A 21,631-nucleotide genomic window follows, 5' to 3' on the forward strand; every position below is an offset into this window, starting at 1 on the left:
ACTGGTCAAGTCGTATTTCTCCACACTACTCACTCCACTCTACTACACTCTATGCCACTCTATGACATTCTATGCTATTCCACTCTGTTACACTTCCCAACACCCCATGCTACACCACTACACTCCAAAACTTTACTCCCCTCTATGTTACAATACTTCACTCTACAAAACTTTATGCCACCGTGACATTACACAAAACTCCTTTCTGTGCCACTCAGTGCCTTTGCACTGTATGCCACTCGATGTCTCTCTAAGACACTCTTCTCTTCTCCACTTGGTGGCACTCTACGACACTATTCTCCTCCACTCTAATGCACTCAATGCCACTTTACTCCACTCTACATCATTCCAATCTATGTCACCCCACTCTACTTCACTCAATGAAAAATACCACTGTACACCACTCTAGAACAGTCTACACCATTCCACGCCACTTGACTTCACTCTGACCCTCCATGCTACGCCACCCCTCTCTACCACACTCTAGGCCTCTCAATAACACTATGCCTTTCCATTCTATTACACTCCATGCCACTTTACTCCACAGCACTCTACTCTACAACTCTCTATGCCACGCCACTCTATTACAATCCATGTCACTTTACTCCACTATACAACATTCCATAATACATCACTCTACTCTGACACATTACTCCACTCTACCCCCACACCACTCCATTTTACAACACTCCATCCCACTCTAAGACACTCCACTCTGCCCCACTCACTGGCACTTTATGCCATTTAATGCCACTCCCCTCCACTGCACCTTATGCCACTTTACTCCACTGTATGGCACTCTACTCTACAACACTCTATTCCACTCCACTCCATTCTATGTCATTCCATTCTGTGACACTCTGACACCCCACGCTACTACACTTCAGTCTGTGACACTCCACTGTACAACATTCTACACTATTCCACTGTATGCCACTCTGAAACTTCACTTTACAACATTCTGTGTCACTGTATACCACACTATGTCACTCCACTCTACTACACTCCATGCCACTTTACTCCATTCTGCAACACTCAGTGCTATGTCACCACTCTCTATGACACTTAACACTAGATTATGCCACTCCACTCTAATCCACTCCATGGTACTCCATTATACTCCACTACACACTACTCCATTCTGGAACACTTTACTTCTCTCTACAACACTTAACAACACTATACTATGCAACTCTATGGCACTCTTCCACACCCCTTCACTCTACATCATTCTACTGTATGACGCTCTACTCCACTACACTTTACACCACTCTATGACACTCTACTCAACTCTGTTCTACCCCACTCTAGCACTTAATCCCAGGCCACTCTACTCCACGCTACACCATTTTCCTTTATCCCACTGTATGTCTCTACTTCACTCTCTGGCACTCCACTGTAAGACATTCCACTTCACGATACTCAATATCACTTTACTCCACTCTGAGCAACTTCACTCTACTCTATGCCCCTCTTCTCTACAACACTCCACTCTGTGCCACTCCATGCCGCTCTATGACACTCTACACCAATCTATGCCCCTCCACCCTATGCCTCTACACTCTGCGACCCTCCATTTAACGACACTCTATTCCACTCTGACACTCTATGCCCCTCCACTCTCTCCCCCTCCATTCTATGCCCTCCTTCTCTACAACCCTCCATTCTATGACCCCACATCTATGGCCCTTTGATGACACATGACACCACTCTAATATACTCCATTCCACTTTACACCACACCATTCTATGACACTATACAACACTCCACTCTGACACTCTACAACTCCCTGTGTCACTCCAGGCCACTACAATCTACACTATTCTACACCACTCTACTCCACTCCACTCCACTCTATGCCCCTCCATTCTAAATCCATCTACTCTACACCCCTCTACTCTATGGCACTCCACTCGATGCCAACCCAAGCCACTCTGCAACACTCTAGTGCACTCTGCACCACTCTACTCCACTCTCCAACACTCCACTTCACTCTGCTCATCTCTACTCATTGACTCTTTTATTACTAAGCATGCTAATCCACTCCACTCTACGACACTCCATTCTACCCCACCCCACTCTACCCACTGCACTCTATCCCGCTTCACTCTAATCCAGTGGTTCCCAACCTTTTGACTTCTGTGGAACCCAACTTAATCCTTACTGGAGCCCGGGGACCCCCCCACTGAATATTTATTGGAATCCTGGGACCCCCCACTGAGTCATTACTGAAAGCTGAGGACCTAGTCTCTTAATATTATTTAATTTTCTAAGCAATAAGGAGACCCTGAGGAGGCTTCGCCGACCCCCAGGGGTCCCCGGACCACATGTTGGGAACCACTGCGGTAACCCACCCAACTCTACTACACTCCACACCATGAGACTCCACTCCATGATACTCCACTCTGACACTCCACTCTATGCCACAAAACTCAGTGACACTTTAAGCCCCAGCAGTCTATGCCCCCTTATTCTACATCACTTCACTCTGACACTCTAATCAACTCTGACACTTTTCTCCCCTCTATGCCATTCTAAGACACTCAGCTGTAGAATGCTCAGCACCATTCTGTGCTAATCTTTATCTATGCCCCTTAACTTTAAGGCACTCAACTCCACGCTGCTGTATGTCTTTACTGTACTCCATGCCACTCCACTCTACGCCCCTTCAGTCTGACCTTTCACTCTACATCCATATGCTTTATGACCCTCCACTGTAAGACCCTTTGCTCTATGATACGCTGCTTTACACCACTCCCGGACACTCTCTGCCACTCTACTCCCATCCACTCTACACCTATTCACACTACGGCCTTGCACTCTAAGCCATTTCACTCTATGCCCCTCTACGACATTCCACTCTGCAACACTCTACGACACTCCACTCTGAGCCCATCCATTCTATTCCCCTACACTTTATGCACCTCCACTCTGTACCTGCACTCTATGCCACTCTTCACCACTTTATGACACCCTACACTACTATACTCTACTCCACTCTACGACACTTTACTCTTGCTGTGCCACTCCACTCCATAGCCATGCCAGTCTGATACTCCACTCTTTGCCACTGTACTTTGACACTCCATGACACTCTACTTTATACCATTGTACTTTATCCCAATCCACAGTATTCCACCCTACAACACTCCACTCTAATCCTACTCCACGCAAACACTATGCCCCTCTTCATTACAACATTATAGTCCACTCTGCTCTGTCCTTCCACTCACCTCCTCACTACACCCTCCACTCTACTCTATGCCACTTTATTTTATGCCACTCTTCTCAACTGTTTGCCACTCTACTCAGTTATTCATCACTCTACTCTATTCTGAAACTTAGCTCCACTCTATGACAATATACTCTGACAGTATAATTGACACTCCTCCCTACAATACTCCACTCTGTCTCTCTCCACTCTATCCCTCTCCACTGTGACACTCCACTCTACGACACTCCACTCGATGACACTGTGCCCCTCCACTCTATAACCCTGAACTGTACACCGCTCTACACCACTCTATGCTACTCTATACCACTCTACTCTATTCCACTCTGCAATACTTTACTTCACTCTATTACCCTCTTCCACTCAGTGCCGCTCCACTTTCCTCCACTCTGACATTACACTCAATGACACTACACAACACTCTACTATACTCCACTCTACAACAAACCATAATACTCTACTCCACTCTATGCCATCCCACTCCACTCTATGCACCTCCACTCTACACCTCTTTACACCACTCTTTTATATGCCCCTCCACTCTATGCCACTCTGGTAAATACAACTCACTTACCACTCCAAGCCACTCTAGTTTAGTTTAGTTTAGTTTATAAGATTTGTAAAGCGCATGGCGACCCGAAGGCATCCCAGCGCTAAAAGCAGCAACGCACAAATAGGAGGGGGGATCAATGCTAATTACAGAATAAAAAAGTTTTGAGCTTTTTCCTAAAGAGGTGCTCGGAGGATTCATTACGGAGCTCCAAAGGAAGGGTATTCCAAAGGTGGGAGGCCTTACTGGAAAAAGAATTGTTGCCCCAGGCTCTCTTAGATCGAGAAATGTGTGCATACCTAAGAGAGGAGGAACATAAGTTCCTAGAAGGAGTATGCAGGGAGATCCGTTTCCTTAGAGAGATGGGACCTTTACCATGTAGGGCCCTATGGACAATGCAGAGAGATTTAAAATGGATCCGTTCTTTGATGGGGAGCCAGTGGAGGGTGGAGATAGACAATTTGGCGGATGAATATTTTGAGGAGTGAGTAAGAAGCCTGGCAGCTGCATTTTGCACTCTTTCCAGCTTCTTTAAAACATAAAAAGGGGAGCTAAGGAACGGAGAGTTTCATTAATCCAGACGGGAAAGAATTAAGGCTTGGATGAGAATTCTTCTGGCTGTAGGAGGAAGAAGAGAGAGAATCTTTCTGAACATGCGCATAAGACCAAAGCAGGTAGAAGAAACTTTACTAGCTTGAGAGTCCATAGTAAGCCTGGGGTCAAGCATCACACCTAGAGTTTTAACCTGAGATTTGGGGGGAGGAAGAGTACTGAAGGCATCTGAGAGCGAGGGAAGGGGAAGAGGGGGGGGACCGTTGCCCAAAACCAGGACTTCCGATTTTCCATCGTTAAATTTGAGTTTGGACTTGGTCATCCATTTGGCGATGTCACTCATACAGCGGTAGAGATTGGTCACCGGCGAGTCTCCAGAGCTGGAGAGGGATACCACTAACTGGGTGTCATCTGCATAGGTGACCAAGGACAGATTATGAGGGGCAACTACTCTAGCTAAAGGTGACAAGTAAACGTTAAAAAGAGTGGGGCTAAGGGACGAGCCCTGGGGTACTCCACATGCCAAGGGGAAAAGGCCAGAAAAGAAGGTCCGGTCCAAGACTTGGAAAGATCTGTCTCTAAGGAAGGAGGAAAACCAAGAGAGGGCGGAACCTCCGACTCCTACATCCGATAGTCTCCGACAGAGAAGATCATGGTCGACAGTGTCGAAAGCTGCACTTAGGTCAAGCAGGATGATAGCTACGTGAGACCCTAGGTCTAAGAGCTGGCGGGCCGTCTCAGTTACTGAGAGGAGAGATGACTCAGTAACTCTACTCAACTGTTCACTACTATACTCTACTACACTTTATTACACTTTGCTTCACTTTATGACAATTTATTCTGCTCCCCTTCACTCTGACAGTACACTGCGACACTGTATCCTACAACACTCCACACTTCATCCTATCCCACTCCACGACACTCCAATCTATGCATCTCTACTTTGACACTCTACTCCACCCTATGCCACAACACTCAATGTCCCTTCACTCTTTGCCCCTCCACTCTACAAATCTCCACTCTGACACTCCACTCTGTGCCCCACCACTCCGCAACACTGTACAACACTCTTCTCCACTCTACTCCGCGCAACTATCTCTATGTACTCATGCCACTTTACTCTACGCTACTCCATTCTACTCCACCATACTCTGACACACTAACTCCACTCTCCTCCATTAATCCACTCTATACCACTCTGTTCCATGTAACTGTATACCACCCTACTCTGACACTCAATGCCACTCCACTCTACATCACACTACACCACTTTACTTCACTATGCTGCACTCTGACACTCCACAACACTCCACTCTATGCCACTTCAAGGCTTTCCACTCTATTCCCCTCCACTCTATGCCACCCTCCTCCATGACACTCCAGGACACTCCACAGCACTCCTCCCCCTTTTCTGCCACTTCACAGCCCTCCACTCTCTTCCCCTCAACTCTACACCACTCCACTGCAATCTACACCACTATGCACAACTCTACTCCACTCTACTGCACTCTATTCTGCAACCTTCATTACACTCCATGACTCTACTCCACGACAGTCCACTCTATGCCACTCCACAGCATTCCTCTCCACTCTCCACTTTTCCACAGCCCTCTACTCTACTCTACATCACTCCATGTCACTCTGTGCCACTCCACGCTACCACACTCCACTCCACTGTATGACACTGAGTGACACTTCGCTTCACTCTCCTCTATTCTGCTACAGCAGCCACTCTGATGTACAAAATGACAAGACCCGTTGGCAAAGCCAATAGCTCTTGCATGGGCAAGACCTACTGGCTTTGCCAATGCTTGTTATAATTGTTCTTTGCCCGCCCTTGGGGATGACAATACACTGTTTTAATTTGGAAAGCTTTAGGAACAGTTTTTGCATTAAGCAGTTCAAATGTTTCATATTTACTTACACATCATGGCGATCTTTGAATATATATATTCTAAGAAGTTTACTATCAATATAAGAACATGCCTTTTCTGCAGTGAACATAATATTGCTTCAGTTTGCTACCTGTGAAAATGTAGTCCTTATCACAAAACAACAATAGTCGGTCACTCATCTGGCCATAACGTAAAGGAACATATTCCATGGTGAATAATAATATTTAATGAAAGGTAAAGCAATATAAAGGCTCTGCATTTCTGGGACAAGCGTTGAAATGTAACAATGGGCATTGATGCTTCTAGGTTACTTGCCAAAAACGATCAAATCAGTTTATAGTGCATTGCATTGTATCGCGCCGTCATTCTTTAATGGCAGATAAGGAACAGATGGCATTAGTGAAGCATTCTGGTATTTGAAACTGACCCAAATTGCTTTTAGCAATGTTATAAAAACACTATGGGGGTCATTACAACATTGGCGGTAAAAGGCGCTTACCGCAGTGCAGAAGACCGCCAATACACGGCCGCGGTAGATCGCCACAGCTATTATGACACACATCTTGGAATCCGCCGAAATTCAGACACCCACACAATACCGCCACACCAAAGGTCAGCGATAAACATGCGGAAACAAATCCTCCACCTCCATGCCAACAGAAACACGCCCATGCCATTACGACCCACGAATCCACGCGGCGGTCTTTCAACCGCGGTATTCCATTGGCGGTACACACCGCTGCACTCAAAATACACACACAGCTCCAAAACACCGCCAAATTGGGCAATTACAAATACACACACCTGAGACACATACAAACACCACTGCCACACACCCAACACAATATAAAATACACACCCACATCACCCACAAACCCCTACAACCAGAAATTCTGAGAAAAGGCGAGAGAGAGAGCACAGCCATTGACAACCCCATCACACAGAGGCACACAACATCATCACCCACACAACATCCAAGCACAAAACACCACAAAGCACTACACTCACCACACTCATCACCACATACACCACTTCACACATCACCCACACCACCCCATGTCACGCCAAAGACACCCCCGCTTCTCCGAGGAGGAGCTCAGGGTCATGGTGGAGGAAATCCTCTGGGTAGAGCCACAGCTATTTGGCTCACAGGTACAGCACACATCAATAGCCAGGAAGATGGAGCTATGGCGCAGAATAGTGGACAGGGTGAACGCCGTGGGACAGCACCCAAGAAATAGGGAGGACATCAGGAAGAGGTGGAACGACCTACGGGGAAGGTGCGTTCCACGGTCTCCAGGCACCACATCGCGGTGCAGCGGACTGGCGGCGGACCCCCACCTCCTCCCCCACAACTAACCACATGGGAGGAGCAAGTCTTGACCATCTTGCATCCTGAGGGCCTCGGAGGAGTCGTTGGAGGAACGAACACTGGTAAGTCAAATCTTAACTATCACATCCCCCACCCTACCTGCATGCTATCACACACCCCCACCCACTCCCCTAGCACTCCAAATCCTCACTAATGTACCCATGACAACAACCACCCATCCCAACCCCAAGCCCTGCATGACACAACTAAGCATGGACACCCATCACTAAAGCATGCCCACTGCACATACCCAGAACACCCCCCCCAACCATCAGCACACAAGCCCCCACACAGGAATGCCTGCACTGGGGTTCACGCACACCCAACCATTGCACACCATGAAACACACACATGCAATAATCATGTTCTTATACCCCTGCAGGAACCCGAAGGAACGTCACCACACCAGAGGGTCCAGACAACACCACTCCACCCACAGAAGAGGCCCACAGTGACGACAGCAGCTCTGCCCCACTGGATCTTGATGATCAGCCCGGACCATCGTGGGCCTCAGGACAGTCGGTTCCCCTTGCCCAGCCCCTGCCCAACACCAAGCTTCCACCCTCTGGTAACACCAGCACAGCACCCACCCAGCGGGCCCAAACCTCCCTACCCAGGACCGGTCAATCAGCAGTGTGTCCACCACTACAGGGCACCCAGGGTAACCCACCACCCCAACAACAACAGGGACCTGGGGGCAGTGGTAGTGGGCACACGGTCCAGGGGACGGAGGCACTGGAACATAGGGAAACTGGGAGGGCTGCTGTGCGACAGAGGGAGGACAGGCCAAGGGAACCTACTCTCCACGACGACTATGGCAACGGTCCTGGACAAGTTGCAGGAGACCCTGCGTCTGCAGGAGGAGCAGTATTTGGGGTTCAGGGAGGAGCTCAGGACCATCAGCTCTGCCCTGGGCACCATCGTAGGGGTGCTGACGAACATTCAAAAGACCTTGAGGGACACCGTGGCACTCCAAGGGGCCCCTGACACTAGCCAGGACGACGAACTGCCCACCACCTCCGCCGGTGCTAGTGGATAGGACGCCCTGCCACAGGACCACCACACCAGCACCCCACCCCCTGCAGACGGACAACCACCCCGCAAGCGGTACCTGAGATCCAGGAACAGGACAGAGCTCGATGGCAAGACCCCTGCCAGGAAATGAGACCACCCTGATTGTCCCCCCACTGTCCCACTTTGTCACCCTGTCCAAATCGGAACTGCCCCAGCTCCACTTCCAATGCCCAGATGTGCAGTGTACCTGTGAGACTAATAGACTGGACTCTGCCATGGACATTCCTCCACCATCACCCATCCCCATTTTACAACCCCCCTTCATTTTTTAGCACTTAAATAAACACCCTTGAAACACTAAAAAAAACTGGAGTCAGTCTATGATTTGGAACTTTGTATTATCAATTACAGTGTCATAATGGGTTACCCATTGGAAGGCTAACATACCAATGTCACACATCACAAGCCCTTCAAGGATGCAAGTAGTTGACACGTAGGTTACCACACTTGTGAAACTGAAATGGAAGGGTACAACTCAATTAACAAATAGTGAGTGAAATGTAGGTACAGGATAGAGGTAGACGTGTTAAAGTTAATGTAATGTGAAACCAGAAAATGTTCTCACCTGTGTCTCACTGGAAATATTGCTGTATGACTGACTACCTGTTGTCGTTTTCTTCTTCCTCAGCTTCATCCTCATCACTGTCCACAGGCTCCTCAGCTGCTACAACACCGTCATCTGGATCATCCTCCTGCAGAAAAGGCACCTGGCGTCGCAATGCCAAATTATGGAGCATGAAGCAGGCGATGATGATGTCGCACACCTTCTTTGGTGAGTAGAATAGGGATCCACCTGTCATATGGAGGCACCTGAACCTGGCCTTAAGAAGGCCGAAGGTCCGCTCGATAACCCTCCTAGTCCGCCCATGGGCCTCATTGTACCGTTCCTCTGCCCTGGTCCTGGGATTCCTCACTGGGGTCAATAGCCAGGAAAGGTTGGGGTAACCTGAGTCCCCCAATAGCCATACACGGTGCCTCAGGAGTTGACACATCATATCAGGGATGCTGCTATTGCGCGGGATGTAGGCGTCATGCACAGAGCCAGGGAACATAGCATTTACCTGCGAGATGTACTGGTCTGCCAAACAGACCATCTGGACATTCATCAAATGATAACTCTTCCTGTTCCTGTACACCTGTTCACTCCTGCGGGGGGGACCAGAGCTACATGGGTCCCATCAATGGCACCTATGACGTTGGGGATATGTCCAAGGGCATAGAAGTCACCTTTCACTGTAGGCAAATCCTCCACCTGAGGGAATATGATGTATCTCCTTACGTGTTTCAGCAGGGCAGACAACACTCTGGACAACACGTTGGAAAACATAGGCTGGGACATCCCTGATGCCATGGCCACTGTTGTCTGAAATGACCCACTTGCAAGGAAATGGAGCACTGACAGCACCTGCACGTCAGGGGGGATTCCAGCCGGATGGCGGATCGGTGACATCAGGTCTGGCTCCAACTGGGTACATAGTTCCTGGATAGTGGCACGGTCAAACCTGTAGGTGACGATGACATGTCTTTCTTCCATTGTCAACAGGTCCACCAGCGGTCGGTACACTGGAGGATTCCGCCATCTTCTCATATGTCCCAGCTGACGGTGCCTACGAAGGACAAGATCGAAAAACCAGTCACTATTCCTCCAGGTATGTACCCACTGTTACACACAAGACTACACCAGACACAAAAACCTTCCTGTATATGTGTTGAGTGTAGGCCTAGCTATGTGTGGCGCAGTAGTAAATGAAGCCATGTGGGCCCCTGAAATGGCGGCTGTCTGACCTCTAAACTGGGACAATGGGATTGTGGGGTAACAGCGCTGGCGTTGTACACCGTCGCGGTAGGCGGTCATAGGCCGCGGCGCAATGCTGCATTGGTTAACATTGGACCCTATGGGTCCCAGGAGCCAATGAACAGGTGCGCTGGCGGTGATGATGCGCACCGCCGCGGACGTCACCACCATTTTCTATCTGTTCAATCACTAGATACCTGACCTTCGACAGGAGAGGACCTATACTGCTAGTGCTGCTGTGACCTCGGTCTGGAAGCGAAGATGGCTTCTGCGTCTGGGGAAAGGGCCCCTGCCTTCACTGCACAGGAGTTGGAGAAACTTGTGGATGGGGTCCTCCCCCAGTACACTCTACTCTAGGGTCCTCCAGACCAACAGGTTAGTACACAGGGAACATGTTGTATGGGCTAGGCCTGGGTGGAGAGGGCTGGGTGGAAGAGGGAAGGGGGCAGAGTTCATAGAACATTAATGCATGGGAATGAATGGGCCACATGGCCAGAGTAGGGAGGGGGGCACTCACATTGAATGTGCAGTTGGTAATGACTATTCCTCTTCCCTTGTGCATTTCATGTAGGTCAGCGCCCACCAGAAGAGGGACATCTGGCGTGCCATCGCCAAGGAGGTCTGGACCCTGGGGGCCACCAGAGACGGGGCACCCACTGCCGGAAGAGATGGGAGGACATTCGCCGCTGCAGCAAGAAGACGGCAGAGGCTCAGCTGGGGATGGCCTCCCAACGTGGGAGGGGTGCCCGTCGCACCATGACACCCCTGATGTTCCGGATCCTGGCGGTGGCCTACCCGGAGTTGGATGGGTGCTTGAGGACATCACAGCAGACACAAGGGGGTGAGTACAACCTCATTCTGTGGACTTTGCGTGCAGTGGGGGGGTCTAGGTGGGGGAGGTGGGCTGTGAGTGTCCCTAGGCCAGGGCGAGTTAGGTAGGCAAGGCCCCTCCGTAATGTAGGCCATGCGGCAGTCTACCCCACCTCAGCAGAGTGCCAATTTGAGGTATAGTTGCCCCTGTGGCATCCATGTGCGCAGATGTCCACCATTGCCATGTAGGGCATATCCCAGAAATTGCATGTGCAGAGGGCAGGAGCACGGCGTAATGCAGGGGGCTGCTGCGTCTGTCTTGTCCGCCAACGGTAGCGGAATGCCATGCACTAAAACTATCTTCTGTCTCCCCCCCCCTTTTCCTGCTCTCCCTGTCCTTTTGTACATCAGCATCATCAGGCGGAGGTACAGTGGCACCGGAGCACGAGGGAGCTGCATCCCACATGGCCATGGAGGGCCACACCACAGACTCTGAATGCACCAGTGGGACGGAGGGCGAGGGGAGCTTCACGTCGGCCACTGGATCACCAACCAGCGACACGGACTCGTCCACCGATGGGAGCTCCCCTGTGGTGGCGGCACCATCTGTGCCCCCCACCTCTACAGTTACAGCCGCCACCTCCACTACCAGCACCGCCCTCCCAGCAGCCCCTCAGCGTTCGCCCCGTGCCCGCTCACCCAGGAGGGTGGGCATCACCTTCGCCCCAGGCACCTCAGGCCCTGCCCCAGTCACCCCTGCTGCCCTCAGTGAGGAGGCCATTGACCTCCTCAGGTCACTCACTGTTGGGCAGTCTACCATTGTGAATGCCATCCAGGGTGTAGAATGAGAGTTGCAACACGGTAATGCATTCCTGGAGGGCATTCATTCTGGTCAGGCGGCCCTTCAGCGAACCCTGCAATCTCTGGCCTCAGCACTGATGGCAGCCATTGACCCTGTGTCTAGCCTCCCCCTTCCAACTTCCTCCACCCAGACCCAATCCCCTGTACCTCAGCCCATCCCAAGCACACCGACAGACCAGCATGCACACAAGTCAACACACACAAGTAGCTCAAGCAAACATAGGCACCACACACACCACAGGCACTCACGCAAGCCTCACCCACATACGGACACAGCAACATCCACTGTGTCCACTGTGTCCCCCTCCTCCTCTTCTCCCTCCTCCCTCCCAGTCTCGTCTACACACACATCTGCATGCACAACATCTACAGGCACTAGGACTCGCACCAGGACACCCAGCACCACAAGGCGCTCACCTGCACTCACCACCTCCACTGCCATTTACACGTCCCCTGTGTCCTCTCCCAGTGTGTCTGTGACGTCCCCTCCCAAAGTACACAAACGCCGGCAATCACTCACCCAACATTCATCCACCTCACGACAGCCTCCAGTACCTGCACCTGCACCCAAAACAGCTAAAGTGACACCTCCGACAACCACCTCCTCTTCCTCCACTCCCAGACCCCCTCCAGCTACCCATCCCAGTGTTCGTCAGAAACTGTCCCTCTGTAAAATTGACCTTTTTGCCCCCACCCCTCCCTCCAATTCATCAGTCCCATCGTAGCGCCTCAGCCAAAAAGCCTCCAATACCAGTGGTGCATGTTCAAGGCTTGTGGAGTACACCGGCCACTAGGGCAGGCAGTAGGACCGGGAGCCAAGGCACTGGCAGCCCACCCCCTGTAAAGGCTCTAAAATTGGAGAGTGGACGACGGGACCGTGTTAAGACTCCTGGTGGGACAACAACTGACATAGGTTCGAAGGGGATTGGTGAGTCAGCTGTGACTCCAACAAAGGTGGGGAAGGTCCAGAGGAAGTCTGCCCAGCCTGTTGTGAGTGTCACGGCGGAGAAGTGCGCCATCATTTCCGGCGGTCCAGACACAACCGCCAGCACCGTCGTCACTGGTCCAGAGACAACCGCCACCGCCCGAGTCACAGCCCAGGAGGCCCCAAGTATCGTCACTGGTCCAGAAACCACCGCCTGAGTCACAGCCCAGGAGGGCCTAAGTATCGTTACTGGTCAGGAGACCACTGCCGGAGTCACAGCCCAGGAGGGCCCAAGTATCGTCACTGGTCAGGAGACCACGCCAGAGTTACTGGGCAATGAGGGAACATCATGCCACACACCAATGCCCATTGTAGAGATCGTCATGCCACACACCAATCCCCATTGTAGAGATCGTCATGCCACACACCAATGTCCATATCAGAACCGCCATGTCAAAGCACCGCTGAACAGTCCAGAACCGCCATGGCTAAGCACCACTGAACAGTCCAGAACCGCCATGGCAAAGCACCGCTGAACAGGGCAAAGACCGCCATGTAAAAGCACCGCTGAACAGGGCAAAGACCGCCATGTCAGTCACCGCTGAACAGTCCAGAACCCCCATGGCTAAGCACCGCTGAACAGTCCAGAACCGCCATGGCAAAGCACCGCTGAACAGGGCAAAGACCGCCATGGCAAAGCACCGCTGAACAGGGCAAAGACTGCCATGTAAAAGCACCGCTGAGCAGTGCAAAGACCGCCATGTCAAAGCACCGCTGAGCAGGGCAAAGACCGCCATGTCAAAGCACTGCTGAACAGTCCAGAACCGCCATGGCAAAGCACCGCTGAACAGGGCAAAGACCGCCATGGCAAAGCACCGCTGAACAGGGCAAAGACCGCCATGTCAAAGCACTGCTGAACAGGGCAAACACCGCCATGTCAAAGCACCGCTGAACAGTCCAGAACCACCATGGCAAGGCACCGCTGAACAGGGCCAAGACTGCCATGTCAAAGCACCGCTGAACAGGGCAAAGACCGCCATGTCAAAGCACCGCTGAACAGGGCAAAGACCGCCATGTCAAAGCACAGCTGAACAGTCCTGAACCGCCATGGCTAAGCACCGCTGAACAGGGCAAAGACCGCCATGGCAAAGCACCGCTGAACAGGGCATGCACTGTGTAGGAATGAAGAGGCCGCCACATCAGGCATCCTTATCCCATGTGCAGCTGGGACAGTGACAGGACATGAACTTTCACGGGGAGACTCATCCAGTCTGGGCACCAGTCCCACCCAGTACCAGTAGAGACCTGCGTCTACTTGAGAGACTGTGGCTTTGCACTCCCCAGGCTGGCACAGTGGGCAATCCACCCACTGTAGAGACTTGTGAGACTGTGGCTTTGCACTCCCCAGGATGGCACAGTGGGCAATCCACCCACTGTAGAGACTTGTGAGACTGTGGCTTTGCACTCCCCAGGATGGCACAGTGGGCAATCCACCCACTGTAGAGACTTGTGAGACTTTGGCTTTGCACTCCCCAGGATGGCACAGTGGGCAATCCACCCACTGTAGAGACTTGAGAGACTGTGGCTTTGCACTCCCCAGGATACATCAATGGGCATGGAGCCCCGTCGTGGATCTGGCTTCGCATTCATCTGGCTGAGGTGCCCCCCCTTCCCTTCCCCCTGAGGTGCCTGTAGTGTTTGTATCTCATGCCCCGGCAGTGTTCTCTCCGATTTTGGTCAGGTATCTATTGTGGACCTCGCCCATGCATTTTTGGACTGTTGGTGCACGGACATTGTTGTGTACATATCTGCACTACTTCTCGGATTGTATGTGTAAATAAGAGTGATTTTGAGTTATATATCTGTATATTTTTGTATGACATGTATATTGGCACATTACAATGTTTGATCGATTTTCGCATTGTCTTTTCATTCTTCCGGGGCGATTGTGGGTTGTTACTGTGATTTTTTTTTTAACTGCATTGGTGTGTATGTTGTAATATGCGAGGGTGGGGGTGGGGATGTTTGATGGGTGTCCCCCTAACTTTTGCCTCCCCCCTCCCCCGTGTCGTAGGTGCAGTACTCACTGGTGTCTTCTGCGCCTACGTCTGCGCCTTCTGCGTTGGTCGTAGAGGAGCAGAAAGACAAGGGCAGGTAGGATTTGTAATTCGGCCTCCATGGTGTCCTCGTTCCTCGTGGGATGTGTTCAGGTGAGCGTTTTCCCATAGCAAAGACTGTTTCCGCCGTGTTTTTATCCACGGTGAATCGGCCCCGGAAAAGGTGGCGGATTGGCGGGTTGTAATAGTGTGGGCGGTACAATGTCTCCCGCCTGTCTGTTGGCGGTAACCGCCGCGCTACTTGTCTGTACCGCCGTGGCGGGCGGTGTGTTAAAGTGGCTGTCTTAGTTGGCGGTTTCCGCCAGGGTCATGATTCCTTTTTTTTGTCCACCGGCCTGTTTGCGGTATTACCGCACCTTTAACACCGTCCGCCAGGGTTGTAATGACCAACTATGTTTTAGACCCAAAATGTCTAATTTCAATAGCTTCATGTCAATTAAGTTTTAAGTTAATACATAGAGAAGAGGTTAATTTGAATGAAAAATATTTGGGTAAACATAGGGCTATGTAGATTTTACTTTCAAATGTCTGCATTTCTGATGCTAGTGTGCATTTCTGGTGAGCAAAGTGTGTTTAAATGCAGTGTGTTTAAGACTGCACTACCACCTCATGTCTACAGGAGCAGAGCTGCGCATAAATATAAACATACTTAATGATTAAAGGTCCCCATAAGGCAATTTATAAAACTGTTGTAAACATTGGCACAGATGTTCCTGAAGTCATTTTTTATCATTTAGAAGACATTGCCTTGTGGGGACCTGGGTTCAGGTCCCCACAATGCAGTCAAGTCCCCACATTGTGTGTGTTAACACACACTAGTCCCCACAAGGAAGGAAGGAAGGACCCACCACCACCAGTCTTAGCTCGGCATCATTGAATTCTGTTGTTAAAACATTTGGTAGTAAGCATTTGCTAAAGCAGGTACTAAATTCAGGGCACTCATACTCCCAGTGTCCCTGATTCAGACTACATTCTTTTGAGTGGTGGGTGGAGAACCTAATTTCTATTAAGACAGGGCATGAAGTTGATGGTGTAAGTACCTGTAGGGAATTAACCTGGAACGTTTAGTTAGAAACATACAACGTTGTCTGCATACTTAATGCCTTCTTTCCCGTACAATCTTCAGCATGCCTTCCCCTCAGGACATTGCATCACTAACATCACAATCACATGATTTATGTAATTTAGATATAACAATGAAGTCTAAAAGTAACTCTTTTGGTAACTTTGAAGAACATTTGAAATGCTGCAACGCCCAAAGTTAAACAGAGGTAGAGTTAGAATAGATCTTTCATTTATAAATCAGACGATGAATGACCCACTGCTTAGTTTTTACTTATTGTTTCCGGTGCTGAGCACCAGCACTTATTTTTGAGGGCCGGTGCTTATTCTTCTGCCTCAAGCATTTGTTGAGAGCAAAAGACACAAATGGAAAACATGGAGGAAGAGAAAAACGAAAAAGCGTCATAAAGGGAGAAGGTAGAAAGTTGCTAGAGTGAGCGAAAGGGGCAGGGAATGGCTGTAAATGGATTCAAGAGGCACGAGGTGCCTTCAGGATTACGCTGCCTCAGTATTCCGTGTTCACACATTTATTTGCAGTAGCCGCGCGTTTAAGAGGAGGGCTTTGGGCACCGGCACGTTTTTATTTACAAATTAAGCACCGTGAATGATATTGGCATAATTTTTACAGAATATGTTGGTGACTGCACGTTATTAACCCTAGCTCATAAAAGCACTCACCAGCTGCTGAACCTCCTAGCTGTCCATCCAATGCTTAAAAGGCCCTCTTCTTATGCATCTGGTATGTGTAAGTATTTATTAAAGAATATGTCATCTTAGGGCACTCAATTGCAACATCACAAATGTTTGCGCTTCATCTGCTTTCTGTCCCGTCAAGGATACATCTGCCTATATATCATGGTGTTGCCACGTCATACCTCAGAGGCTACACAGAGTTACTAGTGCTATTTACCTGAAAGTGGCCCTGAGGAGAGGTACTTGTAAAAGTTGACATACCATTCTTTAACAGGTTTGACCAGGCGCTCCACTGACCATGTAGCTGTATTGCTGATCACACTAACTGCCCCATGTGCTGTTATCAGAGACGAAAGCATACTTCAACCTGACGAGACCAACACAGGCTAAGACACACAGGGATTGTAACAGGAGCAATTGCAGAGGGCTCTCAGTCATGACCCCAGCAGTACATCTCTCTTAAAAAAGTTAATTCACTTTTTAATTTTAAATACTCCTGGGCCTAGTGCGAACTGTGTTTTCTCTAAGTACTTAGCTTTTAATAAATAGTACTGAATGCAAGTGCTGGAAAATGTAGAAGTTCGGCAGAAAATGTCCATGTAAACTTCCATTGTCGACATTGTACGTTTCCGACGCTGCTTTCTCTTATGATGTCATGCTCTGTCAGCTATCAGCAATTTGATCAGATGATTAGATAATCCAGGCCCAAAAAATCTCAAAATGGAAGCTAGGCCTGAGCAGTGTTGGTCTGATACACTCTTATATAACCCCATAGCAGTTACGATGACCCTCTACTTTGAACCCTAAGAGAAACTGCTTTGTGGAGGAATTATTGTAACCATGGAAAGCATTTTTGGGACCATTGGTGATGAACAGGGAGCTGTTTGTGGTCTGTATTCGTTTTACCTCTGAGTTCCTACTTAGAAAGCAGAAGAAACATGCTCTTAAAGCATACCATACAGTGCCCATCCTATCCACCTTCTCAGTACTACCCTGCCTTTAGACTTGAAAATCAGTTGAACTGGTTAAAATAATTCTGAAAATGCTAAACTGCTCCACGTCCTACAAACTAATTTAGCAACCTCTAAGTCTTCATCCAGTCCACTTAATTTAAATGGAAATGTCTAAGCAGGGCAAGCATGCAGTGCCTCGGGGCCTTTAATACAAACCTTGCAAAAAGAGATCTATGAAAAAATGCGTCATCCGCACCTCCTGAATTTAGTAGCTGTTTACTGTTATCATGATTTATCTTGTCCGGTATTCAACTGTCGAGATAAAAAAAAAAAAAAGAACTAACACCAGCTGGCTGGCGTACAACAACTAGGCACATACACTGCACGGTAAGTTAGATGAGACCAAAAGAAAATGCCTCACATCCACACATTTGCTTATGAAACCCCTAATATTTTTATGGAAGCATTAACACTGCAGAAATGTTTGTATGTATATCTTATCTATCTCAGAGAGCAGAGCATACCACTGCAGCTCCATGTAAAGATGTCCAAGTCCTGGAATGCTAGTCGTGTCCCTGGAATTGGAGCAGATTGAACATATGCAGCCGAGATCTCCTTAATTCACAGTTTCCAATCTTGGTCTTTCCTTCTTATTTCCAGTATCTCAAGCAGATAGATTGTCCAGGAAATCTTAGGTACAACACTTCTAGATTGGCCTGTTAAAGACGCTGTGTTAAGCTATGGAGGAGGAATGGTGGGACTTGGACATGCCGTTGGAAGCTTGGCACGCTGGAGTGGTGTAGGTGGGCTTGATGGATTAATACACGTTTAAGTCACTGTTAGCACAGGAGGGGATGAATGCTGACAATCATTACCGTTTTGTAAGTAGCAGGTTCTTTCCAGTTTGAGAAGATGAGACCTCAGATGGTGTATTTCATGACTCCACCCACTAACTAATCTGGTTTTTGTAAATCCTGTTGGTATAGGAGGTGAGGTACCCAAGTCCGAAACATGTCAAGAATTGGAATCGTCATTGTCCATAAGTCTAGTCTGTGTGCTATGTTTACTTTAATCAACACCCACAGGGGTTTTCTATACAAATCACTAAAATATGAATAGATGTTTATATGAGTTTGCATTGCAAACACTGATTCAGACAAGCATAAACTCCAAAAACTATAAATCTCCTATCTTTATACAAGACTTATCAACACCTCCACTGTTTTTAATTTGGTGTTTTCTTCTGGTGCATTTTAGAACTCATTGGTGGCAGACTCCTGAGACTAGCTGATGGACACAAACCTTTGACAGTGGCACAAACGGGATCCCTCTCTCATCCACAGTAAGAAAAGTAATTTCAGGAACAGCTCCTGGGTGGAAACTTTTTGCCAAGCTTCCTCTTCTGAAATGTCAGAGTCTGTGGCGCTGGAGGAAGTATCAGTGCTGGCTGCCATTTACTGTGAGCACAATGAGTTTGAGCTACTGGAAGCATCAGGTAAATGATCAGCATCTAAACAGTATAATTTGTTCATTACATTTAAGAACTATTTGCGCACCAGAGCAAGAGGGACACCTATTCAGTAATTGTGTTAAAATTGTCACAACATGATGGGGTGTTTTTTTTTGTACAATACTTAAAGTTAGAGGATGCATTGCAGTGCTCAAAGTTAGCAGCATCTTAGTGACAATCCCACATTACCTGTACACTGCCTGTTTGTCTCTCCCTTTCAGGTGGTCCGTGCATTTGTGCCTCACCATCTGTCCTGGCACAATTGTACAATACTTTTGGGTCTGTGCAGAAAAATTACTTTAGTTGACGATGACGGGGATTTCTAGTAAAGAACATGAATACTCCCCCAGTCTGTCTTAGTTATTCTTGAATCTTACACTGCCTTTTCATTTCTTAATCCCAAAATTACTTTTTTCCATTTTTTTTCCTTTCCTTCTCTTATTATGGCACTGCTGCAAATGCAATGTGGGCTATATGTTTTATCAGTTTTTTTACTTCAAGGCTCCACAGTTGCAATTTCCAAAACATTTACATGTATGGTTTATCATGTATAAATGAATAGGGTTAGAGCATTCTTGAACTGAAGAAAGATACAAGTTTCATTTTTCATAGCTCACTCTGATTTATTGCCACTGCCTACATTTCACTTTAAACTTCCCCCTTATATAGTGTGGGCATATCATGTCCTGCAGTTGAAGAACAATCCGCTGCTTGTTCGGGTCTTTAAAGGAGTTTTGTACATTGAATAGTAGATATTTACACAAATAATTCACTTCTTGTGGGGAATTACGGCCACATACAATAGTAAGAGCTGAATGTGAATGCCTTCTGCAGACAGTCTGGAAAGTGGGTCTGCGCTTTTGCCTATTCAGGAAGAAATTATTGCCTTTTTCCATTGAGGTCAAGAATACAGGAGATGAATACACACATCCAACCTGCTGAAGACTATATTGATGGTCAATAGTCTCAGCTGTACTGTTGAGTGGAATGGCAAATGTAATACTGCATGTGTGTTGGGTGATTGAGTGTTGGTGTGAACCTGAACGGTGGAACCTTGGTGGGGGTGTGTGACAATTGCGAAAAGTCCTGGCAGACTTGCTTCTCTTTCCCTTTGCTCCTGTTAAGCCTTTACTTGTATTAACAACTTGACCTATTGTTTAATCTGTTCATCCTCCTTGTGCTACTGCAATGAGAAGGAGAATGTGTGTGCTTGGTCGCTTATGGTTCCAAAACTTTTCCAGAGTCTGATAGAGGTTACTCAGTAATAGAGAGAGAACTACTAGAGTGCTCTTAGGTGGCTGAACACTTTTGCCTGTTTCTTTGGGGATCCTCGTTCAGCATTCAGTTGGGCCATAAGCCCCTTGTGAAAATGTTATCATAGTTAAATGGGATAGTCCTTACGGGTAGGTTGGCCAGATTAGTTGCCAAACATAAAGCTTTTAAGTCTGATATCGAATATGTCTATGGAAAAAGCAGTCTTGAAGCTGAGTCTTACCATTGGTAGGAATGCATGAGAATGAATAGGAGTGTGAAGTGACATTCTTTTTATTTGTGATGTTTGGGTGCCTAGGAGTTACCTAACAAGATTGTGAATTTGCTATGCAGAAGATCACAGTCAAGAAAGTTAAAGATTGTATCACTCACAGTTGGCCAGATGAACAGAAGCTTTCATGGGAGTTAGTCATTTGTGAAGAGCTGTTGAGAACTGGCATGGTAAAATGGTAAATCAGTACCCCCATTCACATAGAGAGGAACTTCTATCAGGGTCATAATTGACATGTATGAATGTCCTGCATGAAAATGTCAAGTGGTGAGTATTTCTGGTGGCCAGATCTGAATAAGTGGGTGCTAAATTGAGCTTTTTGCAACAGGAGTGATAAATCTGTCAAGCCGTACGTAGTAATCCAAATGCGTGTTGATTTACCCATGGGTCCTTGGAGGAAGTTGGGCTTAGATTTGTTTGGTCCTTTAATGCCCCACAATGGAGATTGTGCTTGCTGGAGACTTAGTGGATGCTACTGTTCCAAATTATCAGAGTTGCGAGTACTTCGATTTGTTGATTAATTTATTGGAGGATGGTTTCTGTTTGGAAGTCTTGCCAGAGTATTTGGTGTCTGACAACAGTCTTCAGTTTGTCACCACAAAGTTCTCTGGATACCTAGATAAGTGTACCATTTCATATAAAAGGGACACTCACTAATATTCAGAAGCAAGTAGGCAGGCAGACCAC

At 48.3% G+C, this 21,631-nt stretch overlaps 1 protein-coding gene across 2 annotated transcripts in view; it reads left to right on the forward strand.

The window, feature by feature from the left end:
* RWDD3 (RWD domain containing 3) overlaps nt 1-21,631 on the forward strand; it is a 194,994-nt gene that overhangs the window by 28,212 nt on the left and 145,151 nt on the right. For both annotated transcript variants that reach the window (XM_069232133.1, XM_069232132.1), the window contains exon 2: nt 19,149-19,386. Coding sequence is in view for 1 of the 2 variants with exons in the window: in XM_069232132.1 (XP_069088233.1) it covers nt 19,299-19,386 (88 nt within the window). In the remaining variant the exon portion in view is untranslated. The remainder of the gene's footprint in view (nt 1-19,148; nt 19,387-21,631) is intronic.

Source organism: Pleurodeles waltl, chromosome 4_2 (assembly GCF_031143425.1).
Source record: "Pleurodeles waltl isolate 20211129_DDA chromosome 4_2, aPleWal1.hap1.20221129, whole genome shotgun sequence".
NCBI lineage: Eukaryota > Metazoa > Chordata > Amphibia > Caudata > Salamandridae > Pleurodeles > Pleurodeles waltl.